This window comes from Callorhinchus milii, unplaced genomic scaffold (genome assembly GCF_018977255.1).
Source record: "Callorhinchus milii isolate IMCB2004 unplaced genomic scaffold, IMCB_Cmil_1.0 Scaffold24, whole genome shotgun sequence".
Taxonomy (NCBI): domain Eukaryota; kingdom Metazoa; phylum Chordata; class Chondrichthyes; order Chimaeriformes; family Callorhinchidae; genus Callorhinchus; species Callorhinchus milii.
Genome location: NW_024704765.1, coordinates 9,327,065 through 9,345,960, shown reverse-complemented (window position 1 = coordinate 9,345,960; position 18,896 = coordinate 9,327,065). Strand labels below are relative to the sequence as shown.

The 18,896-nt window shown below is 51.5% G+C and overlaps 2 protein-coding genes across 3 annotated transcripts in view; one reads left to right on the top strand and one right to left on the bottom strand.

The window, feature by feature from the left end:
* Positions 1-6,468, bottom strand: part of tmem201 (transmembrane protein 201) — a 33,400-nt gene extending 26,932 nt beyond the window's left edge. For both annotated transcript variants that reach the window (XM_042343653.1, XM_042343654.1), the window contains exon 1: positions 6,241-6,468. In XM_042343653.1, the coding sequence (XP_042199587.1) occupies positions 6,241-6,359 (119 nt within the window). In that variant the 5' untranslated portion in view covers positions 6,360-6,468. The remainder of the gene's footprint in view (positions 1-6,240) is intronic.
* Positions 6,469-11,910: 5,442 nt separating this feature from the next.
* LOC103184229 (tumor necrosis factor receptor superfamily member 9) lies at positions 11,911-18,154 on the top strand. Its single transcript, XM_007902128.2, has 7 exons — positions 11,911-12,002; positions 14,037-14,138; positions 14,816-14,959; positions 15,278-15,365; positions 16,950-17,104; positions 17,586-17,714; positions 17,948-18,154. The coding sequence occupies exons 1-7, from the start codon at positions 11,924-11,926 to the stop codon at positions 18,058-18,060; spliced, it is 810 nt and encodes a 269-aa protein (XP_007900319.1). The 5' UTR covers positions 11,911-11,923; the 3' UTR covers positions 18,061-18,154.
* The last annotated feature ends 742 nt before the right edge of the window (positions 18,155-18,896 follow it).

Below are 18,896 nucleotides of genomic sequence, written 5' to 3'. Positions count from 1 at the left end.
GCGGTAAATACCCCGTGCCCAACCCCCCCCCCCCACCCCCCACACCCTGTAGAAACACTCAAAAAAAAATAAAACACTCAAAAAATGAAATTAATCCAAATTCATTGATGGTTCGACCTTAACATTGGGAGTAAAAAGGCTTTTTCCACACAGAGCTCTTACAGCCAAACACACAACAGACGCAGCCCGAGGCAGCCTGACAGCTGTGCCGAGGGGAGAAGCATTCAACTCCCTCCCCCCCTCGGCTGATATAAAGAACGCCCCCCCCCCCCCCCCCCTTGTCCTGTCTAATCCCATCTGTGCGCAGCTCTTTGTGTTTGTCAGACGAAGTCTGGAACACACGTGGAAACCAATCAACCTGTTTAAGAGCATTGAAACCAGGCAAAGCCCCACATGCGGAGGTGACCAACACGGGGAGAGTTCCCCACGTTTGGAATGGAGGGGCCAGACTTTCTCCTTGGGAGGGGTGCACCCTAACGCTGGAGACTGGACACAAGGTGAGCAAGAGCCAGGCCTTGTTACATTGGAGCACTGCTGGTTTAACCAGCGGAAGGCACGTAGCATAGTGTCCTCACTGCCTGGCAAGCTTGCCCAGCCAGGACCACCCTACTTACCCATTAGGGTTTGGGTTTGGGGGCTGAGTGAGATGAACCCCAGGTAATCTCACCACACCCGTCACCTTTCCCCTCCGTACCCCACTCGTCTCCCAACCCCAACGCTGTGAACGGGCTTTGGGACGTCCTCCCGAAGCGAAAGGCGCTACTGTTTATGCGCAGCAAACGTGAACGGCATTGCAGACGATGCCTTTCGCATCAGCCACATCTCGAAGCACTTCGGGGGCTTCGTTGCAATGTGCAGCGACCGTATTTTGTCAGTGAACAAAGGCACCTTGTTTGAAACAAAGAGAGACATCTCTCTCTCTCTCTCTCTCTCGGACTCGGATTCATTGATTCATTGCGTCACTTAAGCCACAGAAGAGATACGAGCAGCTCAAAGTCACGGCTTGGCCGACACTGGCACCAGGCGGCTTTCCCCAAACCCGACAGCTGGCTGGAGCCCTGTTTACACATGTGGCCTCACCACAAGACACAACCACCGTTATGTCCACGGGCTGAGGCAGGAAAGACGGGCATCCTTTGGGAAATTAACAACACATGCTGCGCTCCAGGGAGCTTCAATCTGAAAGGCCTCAAGGTCAACACTCGCCCCGCTTGCCCGCCTCAGGCAACTCTTACATTAACGACTTCTGCGTTCAGGTCCTCTCCAGTCGAGCAACAACAAAAATAATAATAATTATAATCCTTGCCTTATATAACGTCTTATCGCGTCATTCAGATGCCTCAAAGCGCTTCACTGTAAAGTGGATTGACGGTATATTGAGGGCAATGGACGAAATGTAGATTACTCTGGGAACCCACCTTTCTAACCACCCGAAGGCTTGATACTCAGCAACACATGTGGTCGTTCATTCCCTTCATGGCTGTTTGTGGGACACTGCCGCGCGCAAACTGGCTGCTGCGTTTCACCCACACAATCTCCGCACTTCGCAGTTTAAGCTGTGAATAATAATCATAATAATACGGCCACTTGACATAGCGCCTTATCACGTAGTTGAGACGTCTCAGAGCGCTTCCCAGGATCTACTGTAAAGTGGAGATACGGTGGATTTTGTTGGGCGCAGTTCCCCAAAACAAAGTCTTAACAAAAACCCTCTTCCGGTTAAACTCGCAAAATTTGAAACGTGGACTTTTTCTTTAATATAAAGTTACGAAAAATTTAAGATTTAGAACCAGAAGATTATTTTTTTAAAAAACTCTGGTCAGCCGGTGGGTGGGGGGGCGGGGAGGGGGGGGGTCTAACACGGGCAGAAAGCCCATCGCCGTGCTTAAGCGTGTCCAAACCAGCCAGAGTTCCGTGCACGCCACCGACACGTGGCAATTCCGGTGTCTGGAATGGAATGGAATGAGAAGGGAAAAGGCGAACGTGGAAAGAATGGGTCGAATGACACTTTCACGACGACAACAACTCGCATTTATCTATCGGGGTAGCGTTTAACAGTGGCGCAGCCTGACAAACGGGGGCCAGAGGTTTCAAACGACAATGCAAATAACTAGTTAACACGCCTTGCGTTGGAGTATGGCGCACTGCCGCACGCCTGGGCGAGGCGTCTTAAAAGCGCTTCGCAGAATATATTGTAGGGTGGAGTGACTGCGTGTACCGCGGATGACACACAGCAGCCAATTGCGCACAGCAGCGTCCCACAAACAGCCACGAAGCGAGTGACCAAATTTTATTATGTTTTAGGTGCAAAACAGGGGGCGACGGTGGCGACGAGACACAAGTGCACAGTACTGTAGGAAGGAGAAATGCTTCAACTAATAAAATGTGCTGCTAATCTTTCGCCAGAATCCACGACCCTCTCCCGCCCCGTGTTTATTTCTGTGCGTGCCTTCGGGACTTGGGTCGCCCTGTGCGTTGCCACCTGTGGACGCCTTTCATCTCCTGGCGAGACAGACAAAGAGGCAACGCACACTGAGAATACCAGCGACGCGCGGCACACGGCGCGGCGCTCCGCAGGCCCGGCCGACAGAGGGGCACCGAAACCCGGAGCCGAGGCAAAGCGACCGACCGTGGAGTCGATTCTCCCCAAACGTCTCAGAGAAAGACGGAGGAAGTTGCATTTCCGCCGCTCTCTCTCTCATTCTCTGTCGCATCCAAAAGTCCGAAACAAACAGCAATGCGATTTAGTATCGGAGTTTGCCGCAAAGCGCTTCACGGGATTTACTGCGGAATTTGTCGGCAAACGTGACAGCCAATTTGCCACAATAACGTCCCACGAACGGCCATGAAATGAACAACAATTTTATTGGGGGAGGTTGGGGGTGGGGGGGGAATTGTTGGCCAAGATACGGGGACAAACTCCCTTCTTTTTTGAATCGTGATACAGGGTCTTTAATGCTCGTCTGACCGGTCACGGTTTAATCAGGTTAAAGCGGTCTCAACCGTGCGTCATTTGAACGGGACAGAGCTCCCATCTGTCTGTTCAGGTGGATGTTAGAAAGATCCCACGGCACTGTTCGAAAAGAGAAGGCGGTTCCTCCCGTTGCCCTGACCAACACACCCCCAAATACAATCCATCGTTCACTCCACGGCTGTTTGTGGGACATTGCTGCGTTTCCACTTTACGGCGTATCCTGTGAAACGCTTTTGAGGCGTCTCAACGATGGGGAAGGCGTCTGAATCCAACGAGCGGATTATTTATTCTAACTGAAGGACGGCACCTCCAACAACGCAACACGACCGCAGCTCCACTACGAGTACAGAGTCCCGGCCCGGGGGCTTGAGCCCACAACCATCCGACTCGAGAGGCGAGAGTGCACCAGAAGCGTGTTACCGCGATCACTGTCAAGTTGCAGTGACTGTTTTTGTTCGCAAACGATGCTTGCGAGGAGCGGAAATATAATAAAGTCCTCCGGACGAGAAAGGTATCATGGTGTGCAGATTGCAGATACTATCTCGGATCAATGGAGCCCTATTGAATCATTAACTCAAACCGCCACCAAATAAAACCAGATTGCGTTTCATTCACCATCTCTGCCGCTCGGTTTATAGCACCGACGGCTCTGTCTTATCTCAACAGGAATTGCCGCCATTTCTCAATCCAAGGCCAGGAAGGTACACTTTTCCTATGTGTCAGGATAAGTAATCGGACCAGAAAATGCTTTCCTTAGAGGTTTCTTCCCCTTTACACTAACTTAAAAGAGGAAACGTACTTCGCCCACGATGACCTCTCGCCTACATACGAAGAATGAGCCTTTGTGAATACTCCGGGACTGAGCCAGAAAGTGGGACTGACGCTGACAACTGGTAAAGGAAGCAAAGTGCACGGGATTGCTGATACTGGCGTGAAGATGTGGGCGACTGAGCCACACGACTCTGTCTATCTCGCAGTCGGGGGGAACCCAGCTGTTAGTCGACTGGCGGATTGCTTTCCCGGGGGGTAATAATCCCTCCCAAAAAAAAATTACAGGACAAAGTGCTGTATCACAAGCAAGGACCATTACTATGAATGATGATGATGGTTTGGGAGACCTCAGCTCCAAATCTGATTGACATCGTCCAATCTTTCCATCCTGATTTCTACCCACCACGTGTCAGCCTTGATTTGAGTTCTGCTTTGATAGCCTAAAGAGAGCCTCTAAACGCACACGGACTACAACCGCTCGCTCCGAGAACGCTAACCCGGGCGCAAGGCACGACGGTGTGTAAATGTTTGAGGGCAAATGGCACTCGGGGAACCTTGTGTCAGGAGGACATCAAAGCGATTACAGGTTGAGCGTGCGGAGGGGGGCCAACAAAGCTATTTTATCCAGAGCTACGCACTGTACATTCCCACCACCATCCAGACCCCAATCCCAGACCTAAACCCTGTTAGGATCGGGGTCCTGGCTTTCCCGAAAGCACGTCTAACGATCCCTCCCAATAATCAAACCGTACGCCCAAAGAATATTTACAAATCTCGGCGTGACTCGGCTCAGGAGGATTTTTTTTTTTTAACACACACACGCGCGCGCACGCAAGTCGTTACTTGCAACCTACTGAAAAAGCACTGGTAAAAACACGAGGCAACTCAGAGGAGCATTTCAAAAGGCTATAACAACAACCCTTGTGCATTTGATAAGAGCGCCTTATCACGTCTTCGAGCCGTCTCACCCCTAAAAACGCAGGACAGACTGTAAAGCGAATTAATTGGACTGCATTAATGCACATCTCCTGCAAAACACCTGGTCGCGCCCTCAAAATAGTCCATTCGCTTCACAGACGGTCCCTCCGCTTGAGATTATATTTTGCCGAGCGCTTCCGAGGCGTCTCAGCGCCGCGATAAAGGCGCTGTGCCGAACGCAAAGGACTATTATCCTAATCCTCCCCAGAGCTCATTCCTCCGGGACATCCGCACGTCCCACCAAACACAACCTTCTCTTACTGGTGGAGAAGTGGTGGACAAGACCACAAAGCCGGGTCGTTCCGCGTGTGCGTGCGTGTGCGTGTGCGTGTGGTGTGTGTTTTTTTGCGCGGGCGGTCCAGGAGGCTGTGTAATCCCAGGGGCAGAGTTTGGATCCCAAACCGGGATTGAAAAGAGATTTCCCAAATGTAACGTCCGCTGCCTCGAAGCCCCCGAGTGACTCCGATCCCTGCGGCGTGTGCTGGAACCAGAAGGCGGTGCCCTGTTCCCAACACAGGGCCACACTCCCCCCCCAACCGAGGAAAGTGTGTGCGTGTGGGGTGTGGGGGGGGGGAGCGAAGGGGGGAAAGGGAATAAAGACCGAGTAATAATCCTTGCATTTGATATAGCGCTTAATGAAGGTGAACCACCATATCATCTCTCTCCTCCTCACTCCTTCCCTTCTCCTCCCTCTCCTCCCCCTCTCTGCTCCTCCTTTTTTTTTACCCCCCCCCTTCTTTCTCCCACCCCCTCCCTCCTCCCCTCTTATCCCGCTTCTCTCTCTCTCTCTCTCTCTCCTCTCCCTGTCTTCCTCTGCTTTTTCTTTCTTCTGCTCCCTCCCTCCCTCCTTCTCTCTCTCCTCCAACCTCACGACTCCAACACAGCCCTCCTCACACACACACATATACACACACACACATACACACATATACACACACACACACACACATATATATATTATATATACACACACATACATAGATAGCAAATAGAGGTGAAGGGAGGGGGGGAGGGGAGAGGGAGGGAGTGAGTGAGGGGACTAGAGATAGGGAGGGAGGGGGAGGGAGTGGGGAGGGGGAGGGAGTGGGGGAGGGGAGAGGGGGGGAGGGGAGGGTGGGGAGGAGTGGGGGAGTGAGGGTGGGGGAGTGAGGGAGTGGGGAAGGGGAGGGTGTGGGGGAGGGAGTGGGGGGAGGGGGGGTGTGAGGGAGGGGGAGTGAGGGTGTGGGGGAGGTTGTGGGGGAGGGGGAGGAGGGGAGGGTGTGGGGGTGTGGAGGAGTGGGGGAGGGAGTGAGGGAGTGGGGGAGTGGGAGGAGGGGGGAGTGGGGGTGGGGGAGGGAGTGAGGGGGGAGTGAGGGTGTGGGGGAGTGAGGGGGAGGGGAGGAGTGAGGGGGGGAGGGGGAGGGGGGGTGAGGGGGGAGGGGAGGGAGGGAGTGGGGGTGAGGGAGGGAGTGGGGGAGTGAGGGGGAGGGAGTGAGGGGGGGAGTGGGGGTGTGAGGGGGAGGGGGGCAGTGCCGTACCTGGTGGCCGCCCTGTAGAGGAGAGCCCCGGCGGCACACACACAGCCGATGCCGGTGGCGGTGGCGGTGCCGGTGACGGGGAACGGGAGAGCGCGGACGACGCGACTCAATGTATCCATTTCCCGCTCCGCGGCGCCGAGAAATGGAGCGACTCTCGATGTTACCGCTCACGGATTCCACTGTGTCCCCGCGCGCGCGGCCCTGTGCGCGTGTGCGTCATCACGTAGTCCCCGCCCCCATACGCCCCGCCCCCTCCCCACACGCCCCGCCCCTCCCCCACACGCCCCTCCTCCTCCCCACACGCCCCCCCACCCCCGCCCTCCCCACACGCCCCCCCCCCCCCCCGCCCCCTCTCCCCCCCCGCCCCTCCCCCACACGCCCCGCCCCTCCCCCACACGCCCCGCCCCTCCCCCACACGCCCCGCCCCCTCTTCCCACGCCCCGCCCCCACGTCCCGCCCCCTCTCCCCGGAGGGGAGGGTGTGTGTGTGGGAGGAGGGGGTGTGTGGGAGGGAGGAGGGGGTGTGTGGGGGGGGAGGGTGTGGGGGGGGCGATGAAGGCGGTTTCAGAGCCTCGGGGCGTAGCGGCTGAAGGTTTATTACCCCCTCTCCCCCCCCCCCCCCCCCCCCCGGGACAGCGATCTGCCAATCGACCCCCAGGCGAGTTTCCTGCCTCCTGTCGGGTACTCGGAGGCGAGTGTGGACTATGGAAACTCTCCTCAGGTTTCGTGCCGCACCGGGGAACCGAACCTCTCGCTTGCGGGGATGGGTTCCTCGGGACAGGCAGCGAGCGCACCGCACCTCCCGTTGCCTCCCTGCGCGTGGTGATGGGATTCCCCGGGAGCCGGGCTCCCTGCTGACCAAAATAAAAGGATTCGGGAACGTCGCGGAGCCCTTTGCGCCGAGTCACCGATCTCAGCCCGGAGCAGCGGTCAGGGCCGTGACGGCCCCGCAGTGCCCCCTCCCTGCCCCGGGGTTAGGGCGGAGGGAATATCAGCAAGTTTTCCCCTCTCCCGATTGGATGAGGAGACCTCATCTTGTGCGACTTTCCCGGCCCTCCTCCTTTCTGTAACGGACCACTAGGTGGCGCCAGGTCCTCACAAGGGTTTACGGGTCTCAGAAACGGGGGGTGCAATACAGTGCAAAATTACATTCGTGTGTAACGCCTTTCGGGTCAGGAGGAGGACCCCCCAAGTCGGTCGCGGGACAGTCGGGGATTTGGACCCGAGCGGGGGTGGGGGGGGGGGGGGGGTTGGGATCAGGGCGGGCATTGAGGGTTCGGAGGGTGACCGAAGGCGCGGTCGAAGAGGAGGGTCTTGAGACGTGCCTTGAAGCAGGCGAGGGAGGGAGTAGGCAACAACAACAACAACAACAAGATTACATTTGTATAGTGCCTTTCGCATCGGGAGGACGTCCCGAGGCACTGGACAGTGTACAGCATTTCAGGTAAAGGGGACTGTGGGATGGAGTTCCAAAAGGTGAGTGGCAATACATCATAATAATAATAATAATAATCCTCGCATTAGATATAGCGCTTTTCACGTCTTCTCGACTTCTCAAAGCGCTTCACAGAACACACTGTAAAGTGAATTGACTGTATATTTGTGGGCGAACGCGGCAGCCAATTGCGCACAGCAATGTCCCACAAACAGTCGGGGATTGAAAATGACCAATTTATTATTGTGTTTGGTTTTGGAGGGATTATTATTAGGCTCTGTGTGAAGAAAGGAAACTTGCCCAAGGTTTCGCCCTCTGCCTGGAATTGAACTCAGGTCTCTCGCTTGCAAAGCGAGTGCTCTAACCGCTGAGCTACAGGACTCCACAAGACTTATCAGGTAATTTAGTTATGATCCTAAAACTGGGGCTGTATTCACTGGAGAGAGTATGAACAGATGTGATAATCAGCAAATGTCAGAGGCTTCAGGTGAGATGTTGTTCCGAGGTTCCCGGGTGTCTGACGCGCGGAAACCCATCACAGTGAGTCTCCAAACTAAACTTAGAATCCCACCATCCCACCCACACACGGAAATCCCGGGGACAGATTGCTGGAATGGAATGCGCTGGAGGGATGCTTCCTGCTTTCCTAATTCCGGAAAGCATTAGAAAGTATTAGCGTTAAAGACATCCCCTGACATAACTGGAAAACAGAAGAGAGCTCCTGCTATCTCCTTTGGTATCCTGTCTGAAAATCCCCACATAAATTGGGTCATTCACCTCACGGCTGTTCGCAGGACATTGCTGTGTGCAAATTGGCTGCCCCTCTAAACAACAGTCCCTCTCACTACACTCGATACCAATGACCTATGAAGTGTTTTGAGACAGTTTAGATGCTGTGTGCATCACGGGAAATGAACACCGTATTCATTTGATATTTATTTCAATGGCTTGATATTTCTAATTGCCTGAATGGTGCGTGTGTGGGCACGTCACTCGGTCACGTCACAGCCCCTTAGTTGCTATTGACTGAAGCCGAGTAGATTTGCGGGGGCGTACGTTGTGTGTGGTGAATGGTGTCTGTATTCAACATACGTATGTGAGTGGGTGAAAGGTCAGCGTCGCGTAACACACTATAGAAATAAGTGCATGAAAAGCACAAGGAGTTCATTGCAATATATATACTTACACCCCCGTTTGATTCAGATGGACCCATTAAACAAATGAGATTATATGGAGGTTGTCTCAATTTCTGCATCTGTGTACGAGGAGTAAATGATTGTTGGGTTCAGGTACAGTGCAGGTTAGGAATAGCAGTCGGACAGTGTCAAGGGAAGCTTTACTCTGTCTCTCACACTGACCTGGGAGTGAGGACGGACAGTGTATACTTGAGCCACGGGAACCTTCTCCGCAGCGACTGTGAGCGTGAGGCTGTGGTCCGCCAGTCAGTAAGTGATGGTTGCCAATCCAGATATGAACTTGCATTTCGTTGCTTAGTCACGGTTTGCATGTGGTTGTGAACTTTATCACTGATCTCACTCTCCCCGGAATGGGGAGTGGGGGGTTAGGGTTACTATTAGGGATCATTCAACTCAGAGCTAATGGGGTTCCCCCACAGGTGAGAATCTGGTCTGGGGAGGAATTCCCCACTGTGCCCCCACCAGTGACGCTGCTGCTGCTCAATTGGCTGCTGTGTTTCTCCCCTAAAATATACAGACAATTCACTTTACAGTATATTCTGTGAAGCGCTTTGAGACGTCTCAAAGACGTGATAAGGCGCTTGTGTCAAATGCAGAAGTGCTCTAACCGATAAGCCACAGGGTTGATGGGGGTCGGGAGATTAAGGGACAGGTTTAACAGTAACAAGCGAGAGCCAGTAAATGAGCAGCTCACTGGACATTCCAGTGATTTTTTTTATTGAGATGAGAATTATTTTTTGTGAGGGTTGGGGGGGAACGTAACCTTTGTTTCTAATGTGAGGGGGCAGCAGCAGCACAAGACCAGCTTTTACAGCGTTAAACATAGCCCCCCTACCACCCACCCACCCACCGCCCACAGACTGACGTTACTGACACCCCGGCAATGCGACTCACAGACACACACACACACACACACAGACAAAGGCCTTCCTGTGACATAAACCACACGGACTTTTATTTTGCTCATTCATACTGACAAACAATTTGCATTTCTGTGTGTTAGAATATCTCAAAGCGCTTTACAGTAACGACTGTTTTGCAGGCAACATAGCAGCCAATTGGTGCACACAGTTTAAACGAGCAGTTTATCTGTGTGTGTGTTGGGGGTGGGGAGGAGGTGGGTGGAATTTTCAGCCAAGACACAAGGAGAAACTCCCTTCTCTATTCTAAGCGCCACGAGATTGCTAACGTGCATTTGAAAAGGCAGACTGGGGGATGGGACCTGGGTTTATAATAATAATACTTGCATTTTATACAGCGCCTTATCACGTCGTCGAGACGACTCAAAGCACACTCCTGTAAAGTGGATAAAGTGGAGTGACTGTGTATTTTGCAGTAGCCAGTTTGCATACAGCAGTGTCTCGCAAACAGCCATGGAGGGAGTGATCAATTTTATTTGGGGGAATTGTTGGCCAGGACACTGGGAGAAAGAAACTCCCTTCTCTTTTCGATGGGTATTTTAAAGTCCAAACGGGCAGATGGGAGCTCAGTTTAACGTCTCAGCTGAAGAACGGCACCTTTGACAATGCAACACCAGTCCCCTACACTGCATTAAAGCGTCAGCTTAGAAAATGTGACTCCAAGTCCCTATGTGGGGCTTGAATCCACAATCTTTTGACTCAAAGGCAAGTGCACGAATGCTGAATCAGAATGTTACACATTCGTAAAGGACAATATCTATGTAATAATAATAATAATCCTTGCATTTGATATAGCGCTTTTCATGTCTTCGAGACGTCCCAAAGCGCTTCACAGAACACACTGTAAAGTGAATTGACTGTATATTTGTGGGCCAACGCGGCAGCCAATTGCGCACAGGAATGTCCCACAAACAGTCGTGGATTGAAAATGACCAATTTATTATTGTTGTTGTTTGGAGGATTATTATTAGGCTCTGTGTGGAGTAAGGAAACTTGCCCAAGGTTTCGCCCTCTGCCTGGAATTGAACTCAGGTCTCTCACTTGCAAAGCGAGTGCTCTAACCACTGAGCTACAGGACTCCACAAATATCGGATAAGCAATGCAGTACTGCGGTGGAGTCACTGTCTGGAATGTTGAACTTTCTGACCGAGAGTGAGGGAGAGTGACGCACTGCACCAAACTGGCGCCCTGTGCTTATGAGAAAGGGGGTAGGGAGAAGAGCTTGAGTAATAATGATGACCCTTGCATTTTATACGGCATTGAAATGCCTCAAAGTGTTTTACAGATTTATACAATAAAGTGGAGTGGTGTATATTTCGTGGACGAAACGTGGCAGACAACAGTGTCCCAAAAACAGTCGTGGATTTGAGTAACCAATTTTTTTTTAAAAAAAGGATTATTACTCCCTGAAAAGCGATCCGCCAATTGGCTGACAACCGGGTTCCTACTTACTGCTGGGTAAACAGAGGCGTGTGGAGTAAGGATAGTTGCCTAAGGTTTCGCCCCGCCCGAGAATCAAACCTGGGTCCTCTCGCTTGCGAGGCGAGTGCTCTAACCAATGCCGAGAGGGAAGGAGAGTGATGGATTGTGCCAAACTGATGCCCTGTGTTTCTGAGAAGAGGAAACAAGATCAGTGAGTGAATAAATGCACTGTCATTGGCACATGGACCCACTCCTGACATACACTGAGGAGAGAGAGAGAGAGAGGGAGTGAGGGGGTATTTCTAATGCAAGGGGAGCTCTTGGGGACTGAGTCCAGCAGTTACCAGAAGGCTACAGGGAAAGTCCAATTTGGGCAAATAATTAGAAAAAAAACTGGTTCTTTTAGAAAATTATTAAACGAGAACAAAACAAACATTCTGCAGGCACTGGCTGCACTCAGAGACACTGGACACTCCTGCTGGGAATCCCAAAGAAAAACAGGAATAATAGTTGCACAAGGTTAGCTTTGCTTTGCCTGGGAATTTCTGGCTATAAGTCAGTACTCAATTCAAAAATAAACTTGTGTATCTAGGGAGTGGGGTTCCCCCACACTCCGTCACATCCCCCGCTAGGCGTGCTCTATACATTCCCCGGCGGCCAAAAGCACAGTCAGTAGCAATCAGTGAACCACAGTTCCTTTGGCTTACTACGATGACACATCTCATTGCACAGATCTGCGCTCTCTCCTCTCTCCTCATTGCTGTCACGTTGGCTGTCAATTGCCCAAGAGGTAAAGAGTTAACAGTAACAACAACTTTTTTTAAAAAAAAATTCATCGGATAAGGCGCCATAACAAATGCAAGGATTATTATTAGTAATAGTACCATTATTGTAATTATTATCGCTTCTCTGCAAAGCCTTGTCACCCACTGTACTGTACTTTCAGGGCTTTTTTTTGTTTGCCAGTTTCAGAAACAAGTAAGAGTAAAACGGTTGTCAGCTTAGTGCTTCAAAGAGAATTCATGTAAAATAATGCTTTCATTTAACTCGACTGTAACTTGGCTCTCTCTGCGCTCTACACTTTGTGTGCGTGCGTGAGTACAGTGTAATAGTAATGTATTGTACACTGTGTGTCCTGTATGTGTGTGAGTACCACACTGTGTTTGTGTCTGTGTGTAACACTGTGTGAATACTGCATGGGTGTAGGTGTGTGTGAGAGAATACTACACTGTATGTGTATGCTGCACTATGTATATGTGTGTGTGTGAGAGTAATACACTATGTATATGTGTGAGAGTACTACACTATGTATGTGTGTGTGTGTGAGAGAGTACTAAACTATATATGTGTGTGTGTGTGAGAGAGAGTACTAAACTATGTATGTGTGTGTGTGTGTGTGAGAGAGTACTACACTGTGTATATGTGTGTGTTTGCTCGCTGTTCTGTGCCACGAGAAACTACAATGAAACTTGCTGCACTTTGCTAGAGTTTCTCTTCAAAACCACTGAGTTTGCTCAGCAACAGTATGGTCAGCTCAGATTCACAAGGGTCGGAGTGGAGTCTTGGGGAAATGTTACTGACTAAGAAGCAGTTGCTCGAGTCTAAATATAGTGCAGTGCATTATATATAGCTTGAGTTTCTGCACAGAAATAATTCTACGTGTGTCTATCACTTTCGCTTTGATAAGAGAGTTGTATCATTCCTGTAAATTGCGCCATTGTACAATTTAATCAACCGATGAACTTCGAAGATCGACGTTCACAAGATTCCTCTTAACTATTTGGATTCAAGACTCACCTCTTTGACCGACTGACCGACCAGGGCTTTCGATTAGATTTCCCTCCCTCACCCCCCCCCCCCTCTCTCTTGGCAAAGTGAAAGACGCTGCTTGAATGTAGATGTAAATTGTATTGGCTGAAGAGTGGTGTGGAGGGTGTGTAAAAAAAATACTGTTAAAACAAGGCACTGAAAAGGTGTTCCGAGCGGGACCTGGAGAAGTGGAGAGCTCGACAGTCGGTGAGTCAGGGAACAGGAGAGGCCATCGGATTAACATAGTGAGAGCTGATGAGCAAATCAGGAGGTCAGGGAGGGCTCGGGGCTTTCAGAAGGTAATTGAGCGGTGACTGTTCTGAGAGTTAATCTCCCTGAGGGACGGTGCCAAATCAACCCACATTGACTGGCAGTGAGTTAGAATTTTCCCCCGCGGGTGGGGGGGGGGGGAGGGGGTCACGGACTGGGGTTTCTCAGTGCTGCTGGAAAGCTGAATGACTCAAATGTCGGCAGCACTGACCCCACCGTCTTCCTTAGAAATCTAATTAACATGTACCCGGCAAAGAGGTTTAACCCTTCAAGTGTCAGTCAGTCATTAAACCCTCCGCCTCGCCCCCTCCTTCCCCCCCCGTCAGGTCACGCCTGACGACCTTCCTCTTGGACCTTGGCTACGGTCACCGCGTCCCCCCACCCCCAGGCTCAGGGTCCTGCTCTGCCACTCTCAAGTGCTCCGGGACCCTACCGTGCCTGAGGGGGTGCTGGGTAAACACAAGTTGTTGTTGTTGTTGTCGTCGTCTGGAGTTCTGAGTAAAACCCTGATGACCTTGTGAGATCAGACAGTGGTGGAAGGAAGGAGATGAGGTCATTATTATCTCGGATAATAATTAATCTTTCACTCTTGTGTACGTGCGTGTCTGCGTGTACAACTCAGACACGCATTCTCATTCACACACGTGCGCGTGTGCGCACACGCACGTCACATGCTCACGCTCACGAACACAGCTGAATGGACACGTAATGTGCCTCTTGTAAATAATCTTTCTTTGATTTACAGGTACATATAAGACTCAAAATACGTGCAAACCCTGTCCAGCAACAAGCTTCTCCAACGATGAAAACCTCAGGCGGTGTCAACGATGCCAGTCATGTTTCGGGAGTAAGTCTCAACAACAACAACAAATTACACTGACACAGCGCCTTTCATGTCGGGAGAATGTCCCAAGGCGCTAGACAGGCAGGGATTTGCACCCGAGCTAGGGGAGTTGGGATCAGGAGGGCGGGGAGGGTAGGGGTTGGGAGAGTGACCGAAGGAGCGGTCGAAGAGGAAGGTCTTGAGATGTGCCTTGAAGGAGGTAAGGGAGGGGGCGAGGCGAAGGGACTTTGGGATGGAGTTCCCTAGGGTGGGGGCAGAGAGGCTTGAAGGCTGGTGATGGGGCGGGCAGGGAGGGGGAACGTGGAACAGGCCTGATAGGAGGGAGCGGACAGGCCGGTATGGGGTTAGCAGGTCACCGAGGTTGGGAGGAGCAAGGCCGTGGAGGGCTTTGAAAGAGAGCACGAGGACTTTGAGCTTGGGGAGCCAGTGGACCCGGGCGAGGATGGGAGTGATGGGTTTACAGATGATAGGAGTTGAACAAAGAATGTACTGTAACACAGGAGCTGTATCTGATGTACACAGGATGTGACACACACACAGTTCGGGTGGGACTGAATGCTTTGAGTTTGACACTAACTCACCGAGTGTGATGGTACAGATGGCTTTGGGAGCTGGGGGTAAGACAGGGCGTCTGTCTCGTCTCTCTGAATAACCAAAGTCTCTTTTTCTGTCCATCGCAGGCAAGTTCCGAGTGGAGCGACAGTGTACGGCCATCTCCAACACCAAGTGTGGCTGTGTCCAGGGCTACATGTGCAGCAATGACGCCTGTGATCAGTGTATGGCCCATCGGTCCTGCCTACCGGGTCAAAGGATCGTCAAAGAAGGTAACATCTCTCACCCAAACCTCCATCCCACATGCCCCAGTCTGTCTCCCAGACCAGGGGCCAGGCAGACGCTCCCTCGGGAAGATGAAGCATTAATAACAGTACAATTACCTCTTAACGACCTTCTGGCTCTCCCTGGCCTCCTATTTGCACATTTCCTATGTTAAACTGATGCCCTCTTGGTCCCCGACTCACTGACCATCCATCTTGCCAAGTCCCGCATGGGTTTCACGTGGTCCGTTTGCCCAGCGTGAGACGAGGCGAGGTGCCATCAGTGGAGCTCACGTTCACCAGACCATCATCACCTTCTGTTTTCAGGCACCTCAAACTCCGATACCGAGTGCACTGGTTGTGATGAGGGAAGCTTTTCCAAGACAGAGGGGGAACCATGCATACCTTGGACTGAGTAAGTGGCTATTTTCACACATCGGGTATAACAAGACCATGGACACAGTCCTTCAGCACACTGCCGTGGTCACTTGGGGGTCTGACACAAGCGGAAAACCATCACCGTGCTTAAGAGTACCCAAACTAAGCTGAGAATTCCAGGCATCCCACCTACACATGGAAATCCCAGAGAGATTGTTGGAATGGAATGCGCTCTCTCTCCCTGGAGGGATGCTTCCTGCTTACCTAATTCCAGAAAGTATTAGGCGCAGTTGGCGAGAGCCAAGGTTTGGGGGGAGCCCAGAGTGTGCGATGGGGGAACTGCTGGAATCTAACCGGCTAAAACCATACGGCTTTGCCATTGAGAGCACCGGCTGGCAAAGCTTTCCTGCTGCTTGTCCAGCTAGGACCACCCTACCCGTTAGGGTTTTGGCTTGCAGGGTTAACAGGAGCTGAGGTGGAGGATTCCCTGCCCCCAGTGACTGTTTCTGCCCTTTAGTTTTATAAAGACAGAGAGACGGAGAACATATATTTCTCTGAGGGCTTATTGGCCAGGACACCGGGAGAGAGAATTGGTCTTCTCCTTCTGAACAGTGTTGCAGGATCTTTAGCATCTCATCTGAAGGATGGCACCTCCGACAATACAGTGCTCCCCCCTCCCACAATCTTTTGACTTGGAGGCGAGAGAGACTGGGCCGGGCTGACATCTAAATCCTTCAGCGCTCACTTTGCCCCAAAAGGGTACTGTGTGAGTAACCAAATGTGGCCGACTAAAAGGTCACCAGGGATCAGACCCGCGATGGAAACAACAGGTCACACGTCAGAGCCAATGTTCAGCCCTGTCTGAGTGTACCCTCCCCCTCTCCCCAACATGAACCCCCCTCATTGCTCAGTCTTGGCAATTTCCCCCCCACCTCTCGGCGACCACCACAACAGGAGCCATTAGCTCCCACCCACAGAGAGCAGCGATGGTTGGTGTCTCTCTCTCTCTGTCTTTCTGACACACACTCAGACTATGGCTCACTTGCTTACTGTAACTGTACAGACTGAGGCGGGCGGAGGCAAACATGAAACGGTCCCGTGCCTTTCACACACACATTGGAGAAACTGCAAACCACTCAAACCACATTAGATAAGACGCCTCCTCTCAGATGAATCAATCGTCCCTTTAGATTTTCCGAAGTCGCCGATGACGTGTTTAATGTCTATAAAAAGGTGAATGAGCTTTGGTGCAAACTGTGTGTGTTGGCGGTGGAGGGGGGGTTGGGGGGGGGAGAAGAGGGGAGAGGGGAGGAAGCAGTGATATTATTACCATAAAAGAGCAACATGAACAGCGAGGACTGTAACTGGCAATATTCTCGGCCTCTGTCGCACTCATTCGGAAAGTTAATGTCACAATAACAAAGCCATTCAGACCAGCGCATCCTGTCTGTACTGGTGCTCGCTCCCTCCACTGGAGCTCTCTACTCCAATCCCCTTCCCTGCTCTCTTTCTCTACCCCCCAATCGTAGCTGTGTACCAACCTCCAAGCTCAGAAAGATCCTTCCTCCCCTCGGGAGCTCTCCAGCTCTCGCATTAATCTCTTTTTCTGCTCTGGTTCCAGCTGCTCAACCAAAGGAATGTTTGTGACCAGAAACGGCTCCAGCACTCAGGACAGGGAGTGCAGTCCAACTCCTCCCAGGAGCATCCAGGCCAGAACATACACCGCAAGCACAAGCACAAGCTCCACAACACCGCAACACAGCCCACAGTTCAAAGGTACAGCCTCCCCCTCTGCACCTTACACTCCATCTTGCTACTCACATTACATCTTCACCCCCCACCACTGGAGCTCTCTACTCTAATGCCATCCCCCCGGCAACCAATTGCTGACAGCAGTGTCCGCAAACAGTTGTGGATTGAGTGGATCATTGGGGGGTGAGGGAGGGATTATTACCTCTGGAAAACGATCCATCAATCGACTAACAACCAGGTTCCTACTTACTGCTGGGTAAGCAGAGACCTGTAAGGAAACTTGCCCAACGTTTCACCCTGCCCATGAATCGAACCCGGGTCCTCTCGCTTGCGAGGCGAGCGTGCTAACCAGTACCCTACGGGACTCCATTCTTGAGGTCATGTTGATTCACAGGATCTGTTCCATCTCAGTCCCCTCACAGCCCTGACCAGTAGACCGACCGACCGACCATGTTCCATCCAGCCCTTCCCAGCTTCAAACCCTCTCTCTCTCTCCTCCGTACAGTGTATCCGGAAAAGGATGCAAATGTTCTAGGAATCCTGGCGGCGTTCCTGGTGCCGTGCCTGTTCATCCCGTTCACCATGTTCGCTGTGATTTTGACCAGGAAACGGCACAAAAGGATGCCCAAAAAAGGTGAGGGAGGACCAGTTGGCACCAGTCAGCATGTGTGTGTGTGTGCATTTGCGTGTGTCTGTGCGCGCATGTGTTTGTGTGTGTGTGTCTGTGTAAGTGCATGCGTGTATGTGAGTGTGTGTACGTGTGAGTTAGTGTGTGCACGCGAGTGTGTGCGCGCAAGTGTGGGTGGTGCTATTGTTTCCCCAGCGCAAGGTTGACTTAGAACCCTAACCCATGTTTCCTATTGACAGATGATACCCCTGTGGCCCAGACAGAGGATGATGCCTGTAGCTGTCACTATCCTGTGAAAGAGCTGGGAGACGATAGCACAGACTCTTCTCAGGACAGTTTGCTCACAGTATGACCAAACCCAGATCATCCTGGACCATCCTATCACAGTGCAACCAATCCTAGACCAGACGTCGCTGGGAACACGCAGCAGGTTAGGCAGCATCTATGGAGAGAGGAAAGTGAGTTAACGTTTCAGAACTGATGGAAGGTCATCGAAACCTGAAACATTAACTCACTTGACTCGCTCCATAGATGCTGCCTGACCTGCTGTGTGTGTAAGCCAGTGGTGTTCCCAGCGACTTGTTTTTAAATTCAGATTTCCAGCTTCTGCAGAGTTTTACCTTTCGTACACCTATCAGCCAGTCAGTGTGAGTGTGAGTGACTGAGCCACACTCACTTGTTTGTGTAACAGTAGAATAAACAGGTTTAAGTGATGTTTTTCACTGAGAAGCGTGTGACTCACTGTCACGATCCATTGTTACAACAAAAAACCTCCACATTATAGTAGCGCAAACCCAGACTGTCTCCAATATAATGATATAATAATAGTACTTGCATTTGATTCAGCACCTTATCACGTCTCCGGACGTCTCAAAGTGCTTCACGGAACATACTGTAAAGTGAATTGACTTTATATTTTGTGGGCGAAACGCGGCAGCCAATTGCGTACAGCAGTATCCACAGCGCGAATTGAGAGGGTGGGGGGGGTCTTTGTATGGGGTTATTAGAAACATTTGGAGCTGCCAATCCTGCTCCTGTCGACTTGCTGATCACTCCAGACCGGACACAGGCGTTAGTTGTTATTTTACACAGATATAAGGCTGATTTGTCTTATTTTGTTCTGTATATTTTGTTATCTTGGTTTAAATTATTATTTTAGATTCACACGTCCTCATGGACAACTAGTTG

Excerpts from the sequence above, each read along its gene's own strand:
- LOC103184229 (XM_007902128.2), top strand. The coding sequence starts at position 11,924 with ATGACACATCTCATTGCACAGATCTGCGCTCTCTCCTCTCTCCTCATT. Across the intron at positions 14,139-14,815 it reads ATGCCAGTCATGTTTCGGGA|GCAAGTTCCGAGTGGAGCGA; the intron begins GTAAGTCTCAAC and ends TGTCCATCGCAG. Across the intron at positions 14,960-15,277 it reads TCAAAGGATCGTCAAAGAAG|GCACCTCAAACTCCGATACC; the intron begins GTAACATCTCTC and ends TTCTGTTTTCAG.